This window comes from Galeopterus variegatus, unplaced genomic scaffold (genome assembly GCF_000696425.1).
Source record: "Galeopterus variegatus unplaced genomic scaffold, G_variegatus-3.0.2 Scaffold1311, whole genome shotgun sequence".
NCBI lineage: Eukaryota > Metazoa > Chordata > Mammalia > Dermoptera > Cynocephalidae > Galeopterus > Galeopterus variegatus.
Window position 1 is genome coordinate 120,071 of NW_007727422.1, and position 22,951 is coordinate 143,021.

The following is a 22,951-nucleotide window of genomic DNA, read 5'->3' on the forward strand; positions in this document are numbered from 1 at the left end:
ACTGGCTGAGCGAGGGGCGGGCGCAGCACCGAGGGTTGAGATCCCGTTGCCGGTCCCGGTCTGGTACGGGCGCGACCCTGAGGGTTGCAGTCCGTTGCCGGACACGAAAAAAGACAAAAAGGGGAAAAAAAAAATGTTAGCTCTTATTGAGAATGCTGTCAAACGGCTTCAGGAAGCAGGAATTTGTAAGGTCATTCACTGATAGTGGTGGAAGAAGGAGAATGCGGAAACCTTGACAGGTGTTTTGGAAAGTACCCTGGCTAGGGAAGCATGGTCAGCATTGAAGGCCCAGTTGTAGTTAGAGAAAAGGAGAATGAGCATAGGGGAGAGGGTTCACTAGCCCTTTTCTGAGGACAGTTGTGCACATGAAACAAAGGTTAAAACTGTGTAGTACCTTCCTGGAGTTACTGGCTTTCTTCAGCTCCTTCTGCTTAATTTGATTAGGGGTCTGTTAATAGAGAGTATTTGAGGTTCCTTGGAAGGGAAATAAACTATAGTGTGAAGTTCAGATATTTATTATGTTTGCTAAAGATGTTATAAAAAATATTTATAATTTTTAAAATTAGAGTACATTCAGTGATTTTAAATATAGGTACAGAGAGAGTAGAGTCCACTAGACCACCCTTGTTTCTGACACTAGTTGTAAGTTTGGGAGTTCCACGGACATTCTTAGGTTGGATTACTCACCACAGGGACTCACCAGAAGAACTCACTGAAAGCTATTATACTCACTCCAACCTTTGTGTCCTGGGTTTTTATCGGGGCTCCGTGGTTGACTGTCCCTGTGGCTGACTTTAGTCTCCAGCCTCTCTGGAGGTTGAGCTTTGAGGACTCAAAGCTCTCACCATAAGTCATATTGTTAGACTTTCTGGTGTAGCCTAAAGCTCCCAGATAGACCAGGGCATTCTTATTAGGCACGACATTCTAAGAGTTTAGCAGTTACCTTCCTGAAGCCATGGGTAAAAGCCAGACTACTCTTTGGGTAAGGTAAAATTCTTCACAATTTTATAATAGTTAAATATATTCTCATTTTATCAGCCTACAGTGGCTATTTATTTATTTATTTATTTTTTCCTTTTTGTCTTTTTTACTGACCGGTAATGGGATCGTAACCCTCGGTGTCGCGCCCGTACCGGGGACCGGCAACGGGATTGCAACCCACGGTGTTGCGCCTGCACCGCGCTCAGCCAGTGAGCGGGAACCGGTCTCCACATGGGATCCGAACCCTCGGCGGGAGCACCGCTGCGCTCCCAAGCGGCGCACTCTCCAGTGCGCCACCGGGCCGGCCCCTACAGTGGCTATTTAGTTGAGAGTTTATTTAAGAATAAAAGTGGGTAACAACCCATAAATGGATAATTAAGATTTGATATTATAGACACTTAATACTTAGGTAGGTAAGAAAGTTTCACCAAGAAATTATGTTAATGTTTCAATATTGCAAAACTGATTAAAACTCATTTATGTAATTTTTTTTGGTGGGGGTTGGGGGGCAGCTGGCCTGTAAGGGGATCTAAACCTGTGACCTTGGTGTTATAAGGCCATGTTCTAACCAACTGAGCTAACCAGCCAGCCAAACTCATTTATAATTTTGACATTGAATTGTTCAGTTGTTTTATTTAATTTGAACTTAAAATTTTCTGAGAAGAGTTTTTGTATAATAAAGTCCCTGAGCATCCCAAATGAATTTTTTAGCCATAGACTTACATTTAGAGCAGTGGGGGGTTTTTTTGTTGTTGTTGTTTGTGTTTTTTGTTGTTGTTGGCGGCTGGCCAGTACAGGGATTGAACCCTGGACTTTGGTGTTAACAGCACCATGCTCTAACCAGTTGAACCAACCCAACAGCAGTGTTTTTAATGTAAAAGTGATGCACACAAGGCCCACATTTTTCATAGTTTCACCCTTTATCTTATCCCTCATGAAAAAGTCTGAATCCAGGTGAGTAAGATACATTACAGGTATAAACTTGAATTTATTTTTAAAAGGTATTAACTGTTTGAAAAACTCACGCATATTCTGCAACTGCTGTGTACCATGGATTTAGAGAATAAATGCAAATCTACCTTATTGGCTTTAGTGCAAATTTTGTTTCCTGATTTATGTCCGTTACAAATTAGATCTCACCATGAGAGCAAAATCCTTTAATAAAACTAGGTAAAAACAACTTGAAGCATATGATGCTTATTATGGTGGCACCACTAGTTGTGGTGTTTGCATCAAGTCATTTTGGGGTGCTTTACAGAAGTGCTTCTTCCCCTGATAGGCACTTCCCTGACTTCACTCTTTCTTTCTTTCTTTCTTTCTTTTCTTTTTTTTTTTTTAAAGATGACTGGTAAGGGGATCTTAACCCTTGACTTGGTGTTGTCAGCACCACACTCTCCCAAGTGAGCCACAGGCTGGCCCCGGACTTAACACATTCCAGAAATAGCCTTTTTTTGTTTTTGTTTTTAAATTTGAATTTTCATTTTTGTTGGTTGCTCTTTCTAATGCTTACAAGAACTGAACTGCAAGACCACATTTAGCCAGGCGGTACTATCCCCTAACACGTGGTGGATGGTTGATGTGAGGTCTGAGGATTTGGGTCATTCAAAATGAATGGCCACTTAGATTTTCTGTATATTAAAAATAGGCAACTTGGGGCCGGCCCGGTGGTGCACTGCTACAGTGCGCCGCTTGGGAGCGCGGTGGCTCTCCCGCCGAGGGTTCGGATCCCACATACAGACCGGCCGCTCACTGGCTGAGCAAGGTGCGGGCGCAACACCGAGGGTTGCGATCCTGTTGCCGGTCCGGTCCGGGTGCGACACTTGAGGGTTGCGATCTGTTTCCGGTCACGAAAAAAGACAAAAAGGAAAAAAAAAATAGGCAGCTAAAATGAGCGGTAACTATATTTGCATGTGACTTGTATGTGCTAGTTAACATTTAAATTCTGTTATGTACTAAAATTTCTTTCATTGTCACCTTAAGCCTCTTTATCCTCTAAGGCAGAGTGGCTTTCCACCTCAATTTTTGCTTCAGCATATGAATGCTAAAGGGGACCATAGTTCAACTGAAAGCACCTAACCCATGAATGATACTTGCTTCATGTTTGAACAACAAATGTTTTAACCCACTGTCTTCACTAATATTGTAACTACTGTCTTACAGATTGACTTGATGCAAACCATCACAAAGGCTCCATATTATACAGTATGCGATTTTTGAGGTATGAGCTTTAGAAACTTACCTCTCATGTGGCATGTACATCAGGCTTTAACTTCAGTTTGATCCTTCTGGGGAAATTTATGCATTTCTTCTTTTTTTTAAAAAAAATTTCTGTAATATTTTTAGAGTATTTAAAGGGAATGTGGTTGGTATTTTTGGATCCTTGCTAGGATTCTTAGCCTTAATAGATACATTTTCTTTATTCACTAAATTGAGACACTAATTCTGGCAGATGATAGCTTTTTCAGCCCTTCAAAAAAAAATTTCTGTAATATTTTTAGAGTATTTAAAGGGAATGTGGTTGGTATTTTTGGATCCTTGCTAGGATTCTTAGCCTTAATAGATTTTCTTTATTCACTAAATTGAGACACTAATTCTGGCAGATGATAGCTTTTTCAGCCCTTCTAACTAATTAGCTTAACATTTGTGCCTGTCTCTTGGAATTGAAATCTGCATTTTCTATTTTGTGTCTTTGCCTCATTTAAAGTGCTCATTTCCGTTCTTTTAACAGTTTTCTGTTTATTGGACTGGGATGATCTTGTTGGTGCTAATAGCCTGACATTGACATTTTTTTGAGACCTAAGCAGTCTAGATACAATAAAAAGAGATTTTATATAAATTTTGACCATTTTGTGCTTTTGCATTCAGAATACTTATAATCTGAATTCCAGCTGGAAATGTTTTGATCAATCTGTATTAAAAGAATTTGGCAACTAGGGAGTTGTAGGCAGTTCTGAGACAGTGGTTTTATCCTTGTGAATTTTTTTGTCATATTTCTGAAAACCCAAATTTTGGGGGGAAATAATTTTGGTGTTCATAACTCATGGGATTTTAAAACCTGTATAAAAATAGGGCAGTTGCTTCTGGTTTTTACAGTTTAGTTTGAAATCAAATCCTTGTTAGAAATGGATTTGTTGGGAGCAGTAGCCTGTTTAATTTCTTCAGTGAAGAACTTAAAATTGAGTGTAAAAACTTGTTTTGATTGTATTCATATACTTATGAACTGCTTGTACATTTATTGTTTATTAGACTGGAAGCCTTGAGATTATTTTGTATTATGGTCATGATAATTTTTAATGTACCCTGCAAACTAAAACTAAGTATGAGGGTACTTCAGAAAGTTCATGGAAAAATGGTAATATGAATCTTTCCATGAACTTTTTGAAGACTGCTGTGTTTCTTAAGAATTTATTATCTTATTTAAGCATCACAACAACCTTACATGTTAGATAGGTATTATCTCCATTTTATGCAAGAGACAACCAAGGCTTGGAGTTAATTTTTGCAAAGGCATACATACCTTCTCCGTGCTGGAGCTGGGATTTGAGCCCAGATCTTTTTTTAACCTGTATTCTCTGCTGCCTTACATTACTACTGTGTCACCAGAAAATGATACAAATATTTAACTCTTAATAGTAAGGGTAGTATATGTGATATATAAACATAATGAAAGGAGGAAATGGTGTTTAAGTATAGGTAGCATGTCAGTTAACTTTGTGTTTCATAATTAGTCATGCATTTATTTTATTCATTCACTTACCAACAGCCTAGTTTTCCAAGTTGTATTAGGTGCCATAAGTTCAAAACCTGTCAGGAAAGCTCATAAGCTCTCCTTTATTTTTGAATCCTCTTTCAGAAAGTAATGGTTTATTATAGGTGCACATTTAATGTGCTATTTTTACATACACGGGTAATGTCTTTCCAATTAATAAAGTTCTCATGCTCCATTGAGTGTTAATGATTTTTTAATGCCTATAGACTTAGTGCACTTAGAAAATATCCTCATACATTTTTTTCTTCAACTTTTGTAGTTCTTATTTTTCCATATGTTAATAGTACTTAGCTTTGTCTATGAATAAGTGAATTCTGAATATTTAAGAAGATATTCCATTTAGGAGCCTTAGGTATTTTAGTATGCTGTGATATGGAATTTTACCAAGTTTCAGATTGAGAGCATTTGTAAGTAATAAAGACTTGGGCTAGGTATCCAAGTTTAATTGGACCTGTTGTCTGCATTTTATATGAACAGTAATTGTAGTAAGTACAGACCAAGGTCTCTAACTGATTGAAATTATGCAGAGTTTCGTGTTTAGTGTTTTTGTGGGTGGGGGCAAGGAAAGGATGATAAACTTTAAATGAATTACATATACAAACACTGCTGTCATTTTTACACATGAGGGGAGGGGCACAAGGGTTGAGGAATAGATTAGTTTCTGCTCTTGCCAGTGTCCTAAACTTTTCCAAATGATTATGGGTTCAGAAGGTATTTTTAGTAAATATCATCGAAGTGATTTCTTTCCCGCCAAAAGTTTATTCCTCTCAGGAGAAAATCAGTAGGAGAGGAGCTTCTTATTTGTTTTTTCCATATGCTACAATAGAGTATTTTATCTTCTTTCTCGGTAGTTTCTGATTGATGGTTGGAAGAATAACTCATGGGAAATGTTGTAGTTCTCTATTTTATTGATGAAGGTATCGAAGCATATAGTAGATAAGAGCTGATACTTACATAGGGATGCTGATTTTACCCTCAGCTGCACCACTTGTTTGTTAATATCCAAATATCAGATATTATTCTAAACGGTACTTAAATTTTGTTTTATTTATTTTTTGGCAGCTGGACGGTATGGGGATCTAAACCCTTGACCTTGGAGTACTTAAGTTTTAAATAATTATGGACCACAACCCTCAAATTCAGCTTTACTGGATTCCTGATACCTTTCTTTTATCTTTTTAAAACTTTTTTTCTTCTTTTTATAATTTTAATTGATATTCTTTAGAGTTAAGATATCTTTGATGAGGTATTCAGTATCGCAGCACATAAACGTTATTTTACTTTGCAGCTAATGTATTCTTTTCTTATATCCTATCGAGCTTGCTTTCAAATATCATTGTATATTTTCACACCAAATAATTAAGTTAAGGATTCAGTTAAGCATGTAGGGCACATTGCCACGAGGCAGTACTTTTAAGATAATTTGGTAACACATTACCCCTGCCTGACATGCTGCCAGTGTTTTTTATTTTTATGACTGGAAAGACTGAAATTTTTCGACTGATTAACTCTGTTATGTAGGGAGAGTTTAGGAAGAATTACTCTTTTTCAAGAAATGTGAAGAGAATCTTGGACCAGAGTGACCCAACCATCCCATTATGCCTGGGACACAGACTTTCAGTGCTGAAACCAGTAAAATCTCAAACAAGCTAGGATGAGTTGGTCACCCTGATCCTGGTAGTTATTCATATTTCTGAATGTGTCTTTAAAATAGTAGAAGAGACTGAAAAGCTGACATTTTATCTATTGATAGTCTCTTCCCAGTTGAAAGACCTATTAGACCATGGAGTGCTTATACATAGTAGCAGTGGTTAAATATAAAAAGTAGGGAGGGGGAGGCTTGTACAAAAGAGAGATTTATGATTTGGGTTGTTAAAATGTTTGTTTAAAGTTTTAATCTTATACTTTTCTCTCTTTACAGAACTGATAGTGCATCAGCCAACCCAGATAATTTAAAATATTCTTCATCCAGAGATAGGGGTGGTTCTTCATCTTATGGACTGCATCCTTCCAGTTCAGCTGTGGTGTCTCGGCAAAGGCACGATGATACCAGAGTCCAGGCTGACATACAGAATGACGAAAAGGGTATATATATTTTCTTATTGCTAGAGGCATATTTTTATTTATTTTTTAACCTACTTGCCTTTCCCTCCCTCCCTCCTTCTCCCTGTTTTCTCTTGTAATATGTTTAAAGTAAAAGGAACAGTGTTATTTTGAAAACTTCACTCCTCCTCCCTGTTTTCTCTTGTAATATGTTTAAAGTAAAAGGAACAGTGTTATTTTGAAAACTTCATAATAAGTTCACCCACTTATTATTTTTTTAATTTAAATGTTTTTTTTCCCATACACATAATACGTAAATGTCATTTCCTTGCCCATAAAATGGAATATTATCATTAAGGCTGAAGTCCTTCCAGTCTACTGTCTCTTTAGATTTCTAAAATGTTTTTAAACGAAGTGCAAAATCTGACTTACTTGCCTATCTTTCAATGAAGGAATCAAAATGAAATCAAAATGATTTCTAGGCAGACAGCCCAGGGAAAAAAGATAGGAGAAGGAAAGAAAGGCTGGTGGAGTCGCAGATTGGGTAATTCGTAAGATCTGGAGCCATCAGGACTTGATCAACTAAAACAAAGAACCCTATTAAAATAATGTACATGTTGGCTGTTTTTAGGTGGCTACAGTGTCAATGGAGGATCTGGGGAAAATACTTTTGGTCGGAAGTCGTTGGGGCAAGAGCTGAGGGTTAACAATGTGACCAGCCCTGAGTTCACCAGTGTTCAGCATGGCAGTCGTGCATTAGCCACCAAAGACATGAGGAAATCACAGGGTAAGGCTGGGAAAGCCCAGGACCAGTCACATATGCCTTGACAAAGACGTGTATCTCCTTTTATCCAGGATGCCTCATTTCTCACTAATGCCTTGCTTAGGCATGAGTTGATTAGCTTATGGTCAGTTGAAAAACAAAACAAAACATGTTCGGGTGATAATTGCTTGCATTCTTTTTCTGTGAACTGTTAATTTCCACAAGAAAGGTTTTAATACTTTTTAAAAGAGTTCTCTTAAAATAAGATTAAAGACTGGATCAGATGTTAAAGGTTTTTCCCAGTTATAGTGGGTACTGAATGTATAGTATATAGTATAGTCTTCCTATAGCAAGTCCTTGAGCTCTTAGGGTGATACGGGTGTATATAGAGTGGGCACTTTCTAAAGTTAAATAACACCGATACCACCTTGCGCCTTATAACACAAGCCTCGCTGTGTAGGTAAAGTGCCCTGAAAATTCAGAGGATTAGAGGTAATGATTGTTTTTTTTCTTAAAGGGAAATATATTTTATTGGTAAAGCCGAGTGTGAAATTGAAATTTGTGATTTATATACTTTGTCAGATATAAATACTCTTTAGACATTTAGTTTATGACTTTTTTTTTTTTTTTCTTACCAGGGTATGTGTGTTGTGTGCATCTTGGTAAACATCTTTGTGCATATAGCCTTTTTTTGCTTATAACTTTTAAACTGATTTCTTTTGGATATGTTTTCAGAAGTGAAATGACTAAGTCAAAAGCTATGCTGTTTCTTTCTAAGTAGAGTGTTTAAAGCCAGAGAGTAATCCTAAAACTAGTTTGGTCTGATCCTCTTCCTCACAGGCTCAGGGTTATGCAGTTTGCTAGTGGAAGAATTGTAAATAAAACCTTTTGGTATCCTAATGATATTTTTGGTAGCCATCCTTATTGTAATACTCTATGGGTTAGGGATTTGTCAAAATCCTATTCCTTCTCTCAGGTATTGTAGTTTCTTTTATTATCAATTTTCTTTTCATACCTTAAAGAAAAATGAAACTGTGTCAGACCCTTTGTGGTTTGTTGTTTACATTACATATTGCTAATTTTGGTAAATAGCACAGCTGAAAAAATTTCTCTAAAAATTTAGTCCTTGAATTCATCTTTATCATATTGATAGTGTCCAGCATTGTTGGAGCGTTTGTACTTGTTCTTGTAATGGAAAATAAAGGGAAGAAAGGTTCTGATTTGTCAGTTTTCTCGTGGTGGCAAACCTTATACATGGTAGGTGGTAGTTAGACATTTACTGAACCGAACAAGTGATTGTAGCTGCTAAAACTTTGTCCTGGGGAAATGATGATAATGTGAACAAGAGGTCCTATCTAGGGAGATACCTAGATGAGAAATAGCAGCATATAACCTGTTTCTACCTGATTGAAACTTTTCCCTAACCTGTAGAAGTCATTTACCTATGCCTATTCTCTTTATCTGAATGTTGAAAACAGTTTGGAATGGATCCAAAGGAGATAGTTTCTAAGCCTTTCTTCTTTCTCTCTCAGCTGGTCCTCTGGATTGAGGTGTGTTCAGGTGCTTAGGATTATTCATTCATTCTTTACTTCAACAAATCTTTTTTGAGGATCTGCTGTATGCCAGGTACTCTGCTGGGGCTTGGTATATGGAGTGACAGGACCTGCATTTGTTGAGCTTTTATTGTCCATTGGAGTACGATTTTTGATGTACTTTAAAATATTTGGGCTATGAAGTTTTTACGTTTTTTTATACTCAATGGGCAAAAAATGTTTGTATTCACAGAGCGATCGATGTCTTATTCTGATGAATCTCGACTGTCGAATCTTCTTCGGAGGATCACCCGGGAAGACGACAGAGACCGAAGACTGGCTACTGTAAAGCAGTTGAAAGAATTTATTCAGCAACCAGAAAATAAGCTGGTGAGTCTAGTATGTTTGGAAATGTTGATAATTTTGGTATTTCCATAATAAACCTAGCCATTGCTATCTGGAGTGATTTAAGAAGGGAAACAGTTTGCTTCTAAGGAAAAATATGGGGATTCCTTATTCCACATTTAGTTGGCCTATATTTTGATGATCTAGAGATCTTAATTCCCCCTACTGTGCAATTTATCTTTCTCTATCCATTGTTAGATCCACATTGGTGCCTTTTGCAATAAAGTGCTTTTCCTTTTTAACACATTTTATTCTGTGGGTAATTGTGTTGTCTTCAGAATTTTTCTTTCTGTGTTCTGTTATGGAATATCTCTTTATTTTTCATATGTGAAATGGAGGGTAGGGGTGTGAGTTTGGGGTGGTGGCCAAGGCTAAGTAAATAGAAAAGCCCTTTGAAAAACAAAGTGTACGAGCACTTACAATTTTTCTCCATTCCAAGTAATTTTCCCCAGTGTTAAATTAAGAACTTAATATGGAGCAGGAGAAAATTAATGAGTATGGTATGGTGAAGCAGAGAACACTTGTTTCAAAGCAAGCTCCTCCTCCCCCCACATTTTATTTTAAAACATTTCAAATACATAGCAGGTTGAAAGAATTTTATAGTGAACCTCATGCCCACCATCTAAATTTTGTTAACATTTTACCATATTGCTTTATCATGTATCTCTCCCATCTATTCATCTATCACTCCACTTTTTTAATGCATTTCAGAGTAAATAAAACAAACTTTTTGAGTTTTTTTCATTGATTGTGGCTTTATGTTTCCTATAATCATGCCTTTATGTTTTTGTAAGGAAACTTAGGACATTCCTGATATGTGCTAATTGGGGACTGGGAATAATAAGGAAGCTAAGGTGTTGTTCAATTATAATTTGGAGGGAAAGATAAGTTTAAAAAAAAAAAGTACACAATGTTATTCTTAAAAGTATAGGGATTTGAAGTTTTTACAAATGTGTTTTTTTAAAGGTGCTAGTTAAACAATTGGATAATATCTTGGCTGCTGTACATGATGTGCTTAATGAAAGGTAAGTAATAATGGTTAAATTTAAATGACTAAAATACATTTTTAGAAATTTAAAAATTTTGAAGATGATAAACCCATTGGCTTCATTTATGAATGTCTGTCTGATGCTTCACTGGGTCTTGTCATTTTTATTTGTGTTATTTATATATTAATTACCACTGAAAACAAAGGCATCCACTTGAAAAGGAATACCTTTTAAAAAAAAATTTTTTTTTTTCCTTTTTGTCTCTTTTTTCGTGTCCGGCAACGGACCGCAACCCTCAGTGTCGCGCCCATACTGGACCAGGACCGGCAACGGGATCGCAACCCTCGGTGCTGCGCTCGCCCCTCGCTCAGCCAGTGAGCGGGAACCGGTCTGTATGTGGGATCCGAACCCTCAGCGGGAGCGCCGCCGCGCTCCCAAGCGGCGCACTGTAGCAGTGCGCCACCGGGCCGGCCCTTAAAAATTTTTTTAAATTTTTTACTTTGCCAGTCTCACTGAATAACTGAGCATTGACTTGTGGAATGGCATACACTCCTGATTGGAGGCATGAATGAATATGATTAGTTTTTCTAAACTAGAGAATAGAGGGAAAAGGGAGCTTTCTTTGGGCAAGAGTAGATTCAAGTCTTCTATTCTGTGTGGCCACTGGGGTTGTCCAAGGTGTGCAGTTATTTTTTCATGTGATTCCCAAAGGATTGAGGTGTTGGAAAGCACCCCAAACTCATCTCAGCAGGTCACAAACCTTACTGCCTTTTTATGGTTTTATTTTATATAGTTACGTATTATATTTAAATCAGTTCTGTTATCCTTTTAATAACAGCACTGATTTACGTATAATATTTGTATATTACCATGTCCTATTTTACAGTCTTTACATATTGAATATTATGTAGGATGCAGTTATTTATAGTATGTTTTATCTAATCGTTTGTCGTAACCCTTTTCTGTAATGATTAAATGAATCATTTAATGTAGTTCGATTTGGAATATGGAATTTTAGCATTTCTGGGCCTTTCCTTATTGTTTGTAAATAATCGATTTTGTAAAAGAAAATCTAATGTCTGACAAAGAAAGGTACTTTTGAGCATGATGGAGAGAATATAGTATTTAGAACGGACTAAAATTTCAACCATTTATGTAGTTGGGATAGAAATTTTAAAAAATCATTTAAGACATTCTTTTGTAAGAAATGTCATTCTTGTCATCTTTGAAAGCTTATGCTTTTTGTGTGTGTTTTGTTTGTTTGTATTGCAACAAACACAGTAGCAAATTGCTTCAGGAGTTGAGACAGGAAGGAGCTTGCTGTCTTGGCCTTCTTTGTGCTTCTCTGAGCTATGAGGCTGAGAAGATCTTCAAATGGATTTTCAGCAAATTTAGCTCATCTGCAAAAGATGAAGTTAAACTCCTCTACTTATGTGCCACCTACAAAGCACTAGAGACTGTAGGAGAAAAGAAAGCCTTTTCATCTGTAATGCAGGTAAGAACAAGGTGCAAAAAACTGATGATGTACTTGGGAAGAAAATTGCCCTTAACACATGTATTTGGAGGGGGGCTTGAAGAATGGAATAGGGGTTATTTACTGATAGTAAATATGATGTAAATAAAATTCCTCTTTCTGAATTTGAGTATAAAGGATACACATTTAAGGTAGATTAAAAATAAGTTAGTTTTTTTATTCTGTCTTTTTGCTTTTTAGAAGTTTTCCTTTGAAGTTGCTTAGTACTAGAATGATTTGCAGATTTGAAAATAGGAACTCCACCAGGAGAGCTGGACGGGAGGAGCCTTCACATTTTTTGAAGGAGACAAAAAACTAGACATCACAACTCATTCTAAGCCTTTTTAGGTTTGAAAATATGTCAAACATTCTTATTCCAAGTGAAATAAAACAATCATGAATAAATAAATACCAGCTCTACGTAGTTTTATTTCGCTTTTGTGTATCTGAATGTATTAAAAGATCATTCCCGATTTAGTTTTAAGCAAGATTTTAAGTAAAGCTTTGTTGAGCTAGTGTTTTGAAAAATTAGTGTATTGGTGTGTTTGGAATACTTGATATAAAAATATTTTGCTTCTTTACAATTCATGATGTGCTTTATTTTGGGTAAGTAGTTTTTCTGTTTTAAAACAGACGTAAGGGGGCTGGCCCCGTGGCGCACTCGGGAGAGTGCAGTGCTGGGAGCGCAGCGACACTCCCACCGCGGGTTCGGATACTATATAGGACTGGCCGGTGCACTCACTGGCTGAGCACGGTGTGGGCGACACCACACCAAGGGTTGCGATCCCCTTACCGGTCACGGGGGGGGGGGGGGGGGGGGGAGACAAAAAAACAAACAAACCAGATGTAAGGAATAGTTTTGCCTTTTTAAAAAATGCATTTTTTCCCCCTTGATTATAGAGGTTATGAGAAAAATTTTGGGAAAGTTTAAGCTAAACAGCATCAAATTGGGCTTATTTTGCATATAAATTTTATGCTATGAACATTTCCTCAGCTATTTATTTTGAAAAGTTTCAAATCCACAGAACAGGCAGACCAGTATAATAAATACCCATACACTCTTCACTTCGATTTATCATTAACATTTTGCTACAATTGCTTTATTTCCATATATATATTTTTTGTTGAATCATTTGAAAATCACACAGATCTTGACTATTCACCTCATAGTATTTTATAGTCATATCTGCAGAAATGAATTTTATTACATGATACAGTCCATATTCAGATTTCCTCAATCGCCGCTAGCTTTATGTCTCACCTGACCCAGGATCCCATCAAGAGTCTAGCATTGTCTTTGGTAGTATGCCCTTTTAATCTCCCAATTTAGAACAGTTCTCCACACTTTTTTTGTCTCCTTTATTTTATAGCATGCTGTACTTTCTGGATTTGCCTTATTATTTTTTCCTGATTAGATTCAGTTTAAACATTTTGGGCATAGCCACTTAGTAGGTTCATACTTACTGTATCACACCAGCAAGTACATGTTAGGTTGTCTCAGTCTCCAACATGCAGTTTGATCATCTGGTTGAGGTGATACCCACCATTGTGAAGGCTTCTTTTCTCCCCTTTGTAATTAGTGAGTAATCTAGCATGATACTTTGAAGCCTTCTGAATATTCTGTTTTTAGTAATACTTCCATTGATAATATGTTGCTGTATAGATTACAATATTGGCTATTGCAGAATGGTAGTTTTCTAATTGTAGCATTTCTTCTATATTTATGATATTCTCTTGTGTAAAGAAGAGCTTTTCCTTTTTGGGGAAAAATGGTTTTTAACAGCTGCAAAATATTCTATCAGTGGTATGCCATAAATTTATTTAAGAAATATGTCTATATGTTGTGGTAACATGAGCCTGCATGTTATTCGTGTGTGGTGCCATGCTAATCTTGTCTAAGTCATTCCAATTTGAAGCAAATTGTATAAAATTTGGTCTAAAAAATAAATTGTATAAAATTTGCTCTATATTTTGAATTGGAATTTGAATTGTGGTACTTCAAAGAAAACTGTTTCCTAAGCACATCTTACTTTTTAAATATTAAATATAATTACTGCAAGGGTATTACAGGGAGCACTTAGGAATAATATAAGCAGATGTTACTTAGGACTAATATTAACCAAAGTTAAAGGAATAATGTTAGGTCCAGCCGTGGCTCACTTGGGAGAGTGTGGTGCTGATAATACCAAGGCCACAGGTTTGGCTCCCTGTATAGGGATGACCGGTTAGCTCACTTGGTTGGGAGAGCATGGTGCTGACAACACGAAATCAAGGGTTAAGATCCCCTTACTAGTCATTTAAAAAAAAAAAAAAAGGAATAATGTTAATAGACATTAAAGAAGACTAACATTGTAGTGGAATGAAATGTTTTCAGTTTTTTTGAACTAAAACTAGAATTTATTTTCCTTGGTATTGTAACCAGTTTTGGATATATGAAGGTACTTCAAAAAGTTCATGGAAGGGCTTATATTATCTTTTGATTCTGTTTTTCCATGAACCTTTTGAAGTACTCACTAGTAAATAACCTAATTTGCTTGTTTTCTCCCTATTTTGTTGAATGCTTATGGTTTGTAACTTTTATTTTTAAGCTTGTAATGACCAGACTGCAGTCCATTCTTGAAAATGTGGATACACCAGAGTTACTTTGCAAATGTGTGAAGTGCATTCTTTTGGTGGCTCGATGTTACCCTCATATTTTCAGCACTAATTTTAGGGTGAGTTTTCTACTCCCCTTTTCAGATGATGGGGTGAGGGGATGGTTGTATGTGTGAGGAACTGGGGACTCAGATAGAGAACAGTGCTTTTGTTCCTTTGAATATAATCAGTGATGTTTGAGGGTCCAGGGTTGGATGATGCAATAAAAAAATCTTTTTAAATAAAAAATACCATGTGTATTTTCCCCTGTGACATTAATTCCTTAAGATATTTAAAGAAAATAAAATATTTCATCAGTGTCATAAGAGCAGTTCCTTTAATCTCCTGCCGCTCCCCACCCCTTTCCTAAGTGTTGGCAGTATCAAGTAGCTAGGACATAGATGTTCTCTCTAGGATCTTTTACTGTAAAACAGTCCCCAGGTGGAATAGCAGTAAGACTTTAAAATGATTGGCCCCCTGTCTTTTTGTCTCCATCAAGGATACAGTTGATATATTAGTTGGATGGCATATAGATCATACTCAGAAACCTTCACTCACACAGCAGGTGTCTGGTAAGTCTTTTAGTATATGACAGGCGTTTAAATACTGTGGAAAGGAATGCTAGTCCTTCAAAGACCAGCTGTTACTACTATTTTTTTAATAACCCAGGAAAACTAATTGCTTCAGAGAAATATTTTGGTTATTATAAATGAGTATCACTTGTTAGCTAAACTTATCTTTTCTGAGGAAAAGTAGTAAGTAATAGGCATGGAGAGTAAGTACAGATTATACTGTTGCACCTGTGATAAATTGAAAGGACTTCCCCAAGTTATTTGTAGCGTGTACTGGTAGTAGAATATACGGTAGGGACTATACTTTGAGAGGTAGAGTGGAAGATCCAGGCTATTTGTAACTTTGTTTTTCTGATCTTTTTTAAAAAGCAAACATTAATTTGGAGAATTGTCATGAATGATAAAGAAATGGTTTTTTGGGCCAGCCCGTGGCTCACTTGAGAGAGCGTGGTGCTGACAACACCAAGTCAAGGGTTAAGGTCCCCTTACCAGTCATCTTTTTTTTTTTTTTTTTTAAAAAAAAAGATTTTTAGTGGATTTTTTTGTTTGCTTTTTTTTTTTTTTTTAAGTTGAGCGAATGACTAGCACTACTTACTTGCACATTTTAGCTTGTTCCAAGTGCTGTAATTTCTCTTAGCTTCCTTGGTGCAGTAAACTTCTGAAAGTAAGATATGCCGGTTAGAGTGGTTCTGTCTCATTTCCACTGGGGAGATGGGTGCATACCTTTGATGGCTAGATGCGGCCCCAGGTTAGAAAACCAGGCTTGTGGTAGATTGTGGCATTTTAGTCTAAGTCATGTATGTAGTGACAGTATGGTTATTAAATCTGCTAATAAATAGGACATGAACTTTACATTTTAATTTCTAGAGAATGTAATATCTGCAGCATTAAAAGAGGTATTGATTAATCATGATCAGCATGTTTAACAGTTAATAGTCTTAATTTTATGGTATAGGGCATATTTTAAGGGTAGACTTCTTCAGGATGAGGTATCTTTAAAATAAAGCTCTTGAATATTTTTTAAATTTGGATTTTTTCTCCCCTACTCTCAAAATTTCTTATATGATTCCAAGGGTGGTTGCAGAGTTTGGAGCCATTTTGGGTAGCTGACCTTGCATTTTCTACCACTCTTCTTGGTCAGTTTCTAGAAGACATGGAGGCATATGCTGAGGTGAGTATATAGAAAGCTAAGTTAGTTCTTAAAATTTCAGTTTTTAAAAAAGCCACAAAAATCTTAAACAGTGCTAGACTTATTTTAAGATAATTTAGACCATCTGACATTTAAGCAGAAATTAGAAGACCATTGTAATAATTTGATTTTTTAAAAAATGTTTTTAAGTTACTAGCAAAATTATTGGAGAGACTAAAAGAGAAATTGCAGGCCTAATATTTTGCAAAACTTGAAATGCTCTTGGTAGCTGATGTTTTTCTGAAGACATTTTCTGTACTTGATTCTTATTTTTTGTTATCAAAAGAAGAGTAATGATGTTGTATTAAAAAAAAATTGAAAAACCCTAAAGACTTTCTTCTCACCGGGTACAGGGGATCTTGAATTATGCTTTGGAGGGACACGCCTTGCCTTCAGCTGAGTTTTGCAGCTGTACTGCACATAGGGCATCCAGTTTAAGGGTGCTGCTGAAGCATCTGTTATTGGTGCTGGGTTTGCCTGGACCCACTGTCATGGCTTAACTCTGCCATCTCCTATCTGAATCTCTTTGTATTTCATCCCTATTCATATCTACCATGATTCTTTTTTGGTGTTGAAGCTTCCCATAAAAAATCTAGCCTCGTCTTTTCTTTATAACTTTGCCACTTCTAGCCAACAAGAATTCACTGCTTTCAACTATATTGATTTGTTCTGTCTCTGAGAAAAGCAAGAGAATATTTTGCTTCCACGTTGTTTTCTTTTTCTCCCACACCTAGAATGTCTTTTTTTCCTAGCCTGCCTTTAAGGCTGATCTGCTTCTCAAAGGCCACTCATTCTAGTTTATAGAGACTTTCCCCCTTGGCATCCATAAGATCTAATTCTCTTCTGTTATTTTGGTGTTTGATTATATACAGATATATATTGGTTCTAATACCCCATTTCATTCTAATCTTTTCCTTTGAGTATGTCTTACGTCCTCAACTAGATTGGAAATCTGTAGACCAGATCTTAAAATTTTTTAACAACCCTCTCCCCCTTGTTCTTCATGTGCTTAATGGTGTGGAGTACTTACTGTTGAATTGAGTGAGTCAAAGAATACCTAGAGTGAGATTTTAACAGAAAACCAGTTCAGGAATGGGAAGTTTCTGGCTCCATTTATTACCTTTATGTAGCTATAATATGTACTAGAATTTATTTTTCCCCAACACCTTTCTAAGTTGGTAAAACAGATTATTTTTTAAATTTATTGTTGGCTTATTTAAATAATTAGAGGGGTAAAACCCGTTTTTATATTTGGTTATGTTGAGGTGAGTATATAGGCCAAAATTCCTCTAAATATGTAAAAATTCATTCTAAAGTTAATTGACTTAAAAATTGGGAGGTTTGTTTTTGTTTTGGTTTTTTAAAAAAACATTGTACTACTTAAATAAGAATGCTGTGAATTCATACCTAGGACCTCAGCCATGTAGCCTCTGGGGAATCTGTGGATGAAGACGTTCCTCCTCCATCGGTGTCATTACCAAAGCTGGCAGCGCTTCTCCGAGTATTTAGTACTGTGGTGAGGAGCATTGGGGAGCGCTTCAGTCCAATCCGGGGTCCTCCAATTACTGAGGCTTATGTAACAGATGTAAGTGTCTTTAGGAGTGTCAAGTGTAATTCAGAAAAATAGTTTTGTATTGTAAATGCTTCTCTTTACCTAGTGAACTATGTTATTATTAACCCTTCGTTTAGCATACATACGTGTGTGTCTGGTTATTTTCTTAAATAGCCGGAAAAGTAGGGAATCCTGCTGTATCCCATTGCTCTCCCATCTCATACCCCAACCCCCACACAAAAAAAGGCCACTCTGGATTTTAAAACCTCCATGAACTTTTTTCTTAGGAGATGCTTTACAGATTTATTTATTCTTGTTTTTTAAACATTCTTTTAAAATCTTATTCTTTTGTTTAAATTGTTAATTATAGTTTTGCTTTTAAATTATTGCATCTCTTAAGAATAACACTATAAAGAAAGCCTCAAAAAGTCATTTTCTCTGAGCATGATAGGATGATACTTCTGTGAAATTTGTGTATCTTTATGTTCTCTGAGAACCTCACATCAAAGAATATAAAGATACACAAATTTGAAATACATACTAGTCTGAGGCCTGTCATAAGAGGTAGCTAGATTGCCATACTTCAGCATCCCCTATCATTAGCTGCACTGTAGTACAGTCCAATGAGTGGTTCAGGGTTGTAGATATGAGAAGTGAACTCCAGGCATTGTACTGTGCTTGGATAATTTTTTTTTTTTTTTCTGTTGGTTGGCTAGTATGGGGATCCGAACCCCTGACATTGGTGTTATAACACCACGCTCTAACCTCTGCTTGAATAAGAAGGGAGAAATGTGTGATACAGTCATGAAAGATTTAATCTAAATGATTAAAAATTTACCGTTAGAACAAAACTCTAGCTTTTAGGAGCATTTAATTCTGTTGAATATATTGCTAGATGAAAGAAGATATATTATATATGTAATTCTTAGTTAAGAGTTAGTTGTATCTTTGAGCGGAAATGTCAGATCCTGAAAATAATTTAAGTGAGCATGTTGATATTTTAAGCCTGATTAATGTAGATATATTATATATGTAATTCTTAGTTAAGAGTTAGTTGTATCTTTGAGCAGAAATGTCAGATCCTGAAAATAATTTAAGTGAGCATGTTGATATTTTAAGCCTGATTAATGTCCTTGTTTCACTTTTACTGTTTAAAAGGTGGTTTTGAAGACTTGGAGTTGAAATAAAGGCAGTTAATGCAGATGTAAAACAAAAGGAGAGGAATATTAGTTATATACTAAATTTATTATTTTATGAAGATCTTTTAGACCTTCGCAAACAATTTTAACAAAACTTATGTGTAGGTTAAAAAATATCCTATATGTAGTGGTTGTTAAACATTATAGAAATATTTTTCAGCATAATTTTGTACTGGTTTTTTCCCCTATTTTTATTAAAAATTTAGTACATAAATATTGACTTACACTTTTGTGGTTCTTTTTTGTGTGTGTTGGAAATTATACGATTTTCGTAGTCCTTAAAAAAGTATTATGTTATAAACATGAGAATACTTATTTTTCAAAAGAGAACATCAGTACATGAACTTTAATAAGTTTAAGATGACTTGGATGTTTAGTTTGAAAAGATTGATTACCAGAAGCCCAAGACCTACATTGCAGTAAGTGTGGACAGGTTATTTCTATGCTGTTAATACTGTTACTGTTCTGAGTTCTGGTATACTTCATTATTAAAAAGATTCTGAGCTTCAGCCATTTAGTGGCTTTGTGGGGAGAAGTGGGTGTAAGGGAAATAGATGATGGCAAATTCCATTTCATGTCACAATAGTACTTTGGAATTTTTTAGCCAAGATCAGTTCTGCATATTATTCTAAAGATACCCTTATTATTCAGTTACTGAGAGCTAGAATATTATGAGACTACTGGCAAGACAGGCAGTTAATTTTTAGTTGAAATTGTATTAAGTAGAAAATATTTTCTTGCTCTGTGGAAGCATGTGAATTTTTTTAAAAAGCTGCTTGTTTTTCCCATTTGCAGGTTCTGTACAGAGTAATGAGATGTGTGACGGCTGCAAACCAAGTGTTTTTTTCTGAGGCTGTGTTGACAGCTGCTAATGAGTGTGTTGGTGTTTTGCTCGGCAGCTTGGATCCTAGCATGACTATACATTGTGACATGGTCATTACATATGGATTAGACCAACTGGAGAATTGCCAGACTTGTGGTACTGATTATATCATCTCAGTCTTGAATTTACTCACATTGGTATGTGAATTACTCTTTTTAGTTGCTCTTTAATGTGTTGGTTTACTCCGGCCCTTAAATTTAAATTGACGTGGAAGAAATTAAGGGCTTTGCTTTTTTTTTTTTTTTTTTTTTTTTTTTTGGAAAAAAAAATAGTTTTTTTTTTTAAAATTTGGGTTTTTTTTTTTTTTTTTTTTTTTTTTTTTTTTAGAGTATAATAATCAGTCTTATTTATATAATCTGAGTATGCTTTTGTTCTAGTATCTATTTACTTTTAGTGTTTGAAAGCTTATCTCAATGTGGCTTTACTTGTTTTTTTGATGAAATATTATCCTTCACCCCAGACTCTAGTACCTTTTTTTTTTTTTTTTTTGACCGGTAAGGGGATCGCAACCCTTGGCATGGTGTCATCCGCACCACACTCAGCCAGTGAGTGCACTGGCCATCCCAATATAGGATCCGAACCCACGGCCTTGGCGCTACCAGCGCCACACTCTCCTGAGTGAGCCACGGGGCCGGCCCAGACTCTAGTACTTTTGATAAATACTGTTGTTTACCAAGAGAAGGTACCTGATAGCTACTTTGAAAGACCATGTTATGTTTTGTTTCCTATATGAAACTTCTTTTATAGTTTTTATTCCTTTAATTTCTTAACCATCAACATCTCCCACCTCTCCCCCATGTGTATTATGGACATTCTGAAGCACATAAAAAAATGGAATAGTGCAATGCATCTCTGCATACTTAATACTCAGCTTGTATAATTAGAAACACATGGCCCATCTGGTTTCATCTAGGCCGCCAACTCTCTGCCTCCTCCTTGCTGTCCCCTCATCTCCAACTAGATTACTTTAAAGCAAATTCTAGATGACATTCTGCTGAGTATTTCTGCCAAAGTTATACCTCCCTTTGCCAATGTAAAAAAATGCTCATATTTAAGTATAAAATACATTTGTCCTGTTAAGATGTCCAGACCTTTTAATGTCACAGTGTTAAGGCCTTAAAATAATACAGCTTAGATATGTTATTTTTTTTGTAAATTAATAGAGGTTATTTTTTAGAACAGTTTTTAGGTTTATAGAAAAATTAAGCAGAAAGTAGAGTGCCCATATACCATCTCCCCCCATCCTCAGCAGTTTCTCCTGTTATTAACATCTTGTGTTAGTATGGCACATTTGTTACAATTGATGAGCAAATATTGACACATTATCATTAACTAAAGTTTATAGTTTACTTTAGGGTTCACTCAGCAGTATACATTCTGTGAGTTTTGACAGATGTGTAATGACATGTGTCCACTATTACAGTATAGTTTCACTGCCCTAAAAATCCCTTGTGTTTCATCTACTCATCCCTCCCCTCAAACCCATGACAACCCCTGATCTTTTTTACTCTTTCCATAGTTTTGCCTTTTCCAGAATGTCACAGAGTTGAAATTATATAGTATATAGCCTTTTCAGATTGGCTTCTTTGACTTAGCAGTCTGTATTTAAGGTTCCTTTGTGTCTTTTTGTGACTTGACAAGCTTATTTTTAAAATTTTATTCTTTTAGATTGTTGAACAAATAAATACAAAACTGCCATCATCATTTGTAGAAAAACTATTTATACCATCATCTAAACTACTATTTTTACGTTATCATAAAGAAAAAGAGGTAAGTGATACTTTGATAATGACTTGATGAGTCATTGAAGAGTGGGACTTAGGTTACTTAGGCTATAGTCTACATAAGTGAAATTGAAAGATATGATTACTATTTGATTTAGAATATAGTGATTGTAATGATTCTTTTAAGTTAATATTTGTTTATCGTATTGTATACCCTGATGAATGATGTGCTAGGTACTCTTTTCATAACACCCATCATTTGTTTTTATTAAATTTTCATAAAGGTAAGACAAGCAGACATATTTATAAAGTTATAAATTCAGAAGTACTGTATATGTGGTAAAATAAAAATTATTAACTTCTCAACCAACCCCTATCAAATCCACTATAGACTTCCCAAGTAGACATAGGAAAACCACCCGTACACTGCTGTTTGCATGTGTTTTGATGTTGACTGTTTAAAAATGACATTTCAAGAAATTTTATATTTGCAGTTTTAATTTAAAGTGCTCTTTATTTTGTAATAAGCCTTAACAGATTTTTTAAAAGGTCACTGATGTGTAGTTTCCCTAAGGTTGGTTTTTCAGAAATTAAGATATCTTAGGTGTTCTGGTCTGTGAATTTATCAATCTTAAACTGGTTTGTATCACCAGCACTATGCAGGTAGCGATTTGTTTTCCATATACTTTTAGATGATTTTGTTTACATTTACTTATCACTTCCCTGAATGTTCTCTTTTTTCAGGTTGTTGCTGTAGCCCATGCTGTTTATCAAGCAGTGCTCAGCTTGAAGAATATTCCTGTTTTGGAGACTGCCTATAAGTTAATTTTGGGAGAAATGACTTGTGCCCTAAACAACCTGCTACATAGTCTACAACTTCCTGATGCCTGTTCTGAAATAAAACATGAAGCTTTTAAGAATCATGTATTCAATGTAGACAATGCAAAATTTGTAGTTATATTTGACCTCAGTGCCCTGACTACAATTGGAAATGCCAAAAACTCACTAATTGGGGTGAGTCTTTAATTGTAATGACTTTATCCATGCTTAAGCCTTTTGTTATTGCATGTTTATTTATTTTATTCACTGTCACATCAGTGTGTCTACAGAATCACTATATGACAAAAGGGCATATTTAGGACATGCCTGGGTAGATAAAATTGGCAGGAATGTGTCTTCTTTTCCTGGACAACCCTTGATAAG

The 22,951-nt window shown here is 35.7% G+C and overlaps 1 protein-coding gene across 1 annotated transcript in view; it reads left to right on the forward strand.

The window, feature by feature from the left end:
• The window catches only part of SMG1 (SMG1 phosphatidylinositol 3-kinase-related kinase), a 96,582-nt gene that overhangs the window by 19,590 nt on the left and 54,041 nt on the right, over positions 1 to 22,951 (forward strand). The window contains exons 2-13 of the mRNA XM_008576207.1: positions 6,672 to 6,835; positions 7,425 to 7,580; positions 9,342 to 9,478; positions 10,460 to 10,518; positions 11,764 to 11,977; positions 14,584 to 14,709; positions 15,129 to 15,201; positions 16,275 to 16,372; positions 17,802 to 17,975; positions 19,937 to 20,161; positions 21,693 to 21,794; positions 22,493 to 22,762. Coding sequence (XP_008574429.1) covers positions 6,672 to 6,835; positions 7,425 to 7,580; positions 9,342 to 9,478; positions 10,460 to 10,518; positions 11,764 to 11,977; positions 14,584 to 14,709; positions 15,129 to 15,201; positions 16,275 to 16,372; positions 17,802 to 17,975; positions 19,937 to 20,161; positions 21,693 to 21,794; positions 22,493 to 22,762 — 1,798 coding nt within the window. The remainder of the gene's footprint in view (positions 1 to 6,671; positions 6,836 to 7,424; positions 7,581 to 9,341; positions 9,479 to 10,459; positions 10,519 to 11,763; positions 11,978 to 14,583; positions 14,710 to 15,128; positions 15,202 to 16,274; positions 16,373 to 17,801; positions 17,976 to 19,936; positions 20,162 to 21,692; positions 21,795 to 22,492; positions 22,763 to 22,951) is intronic.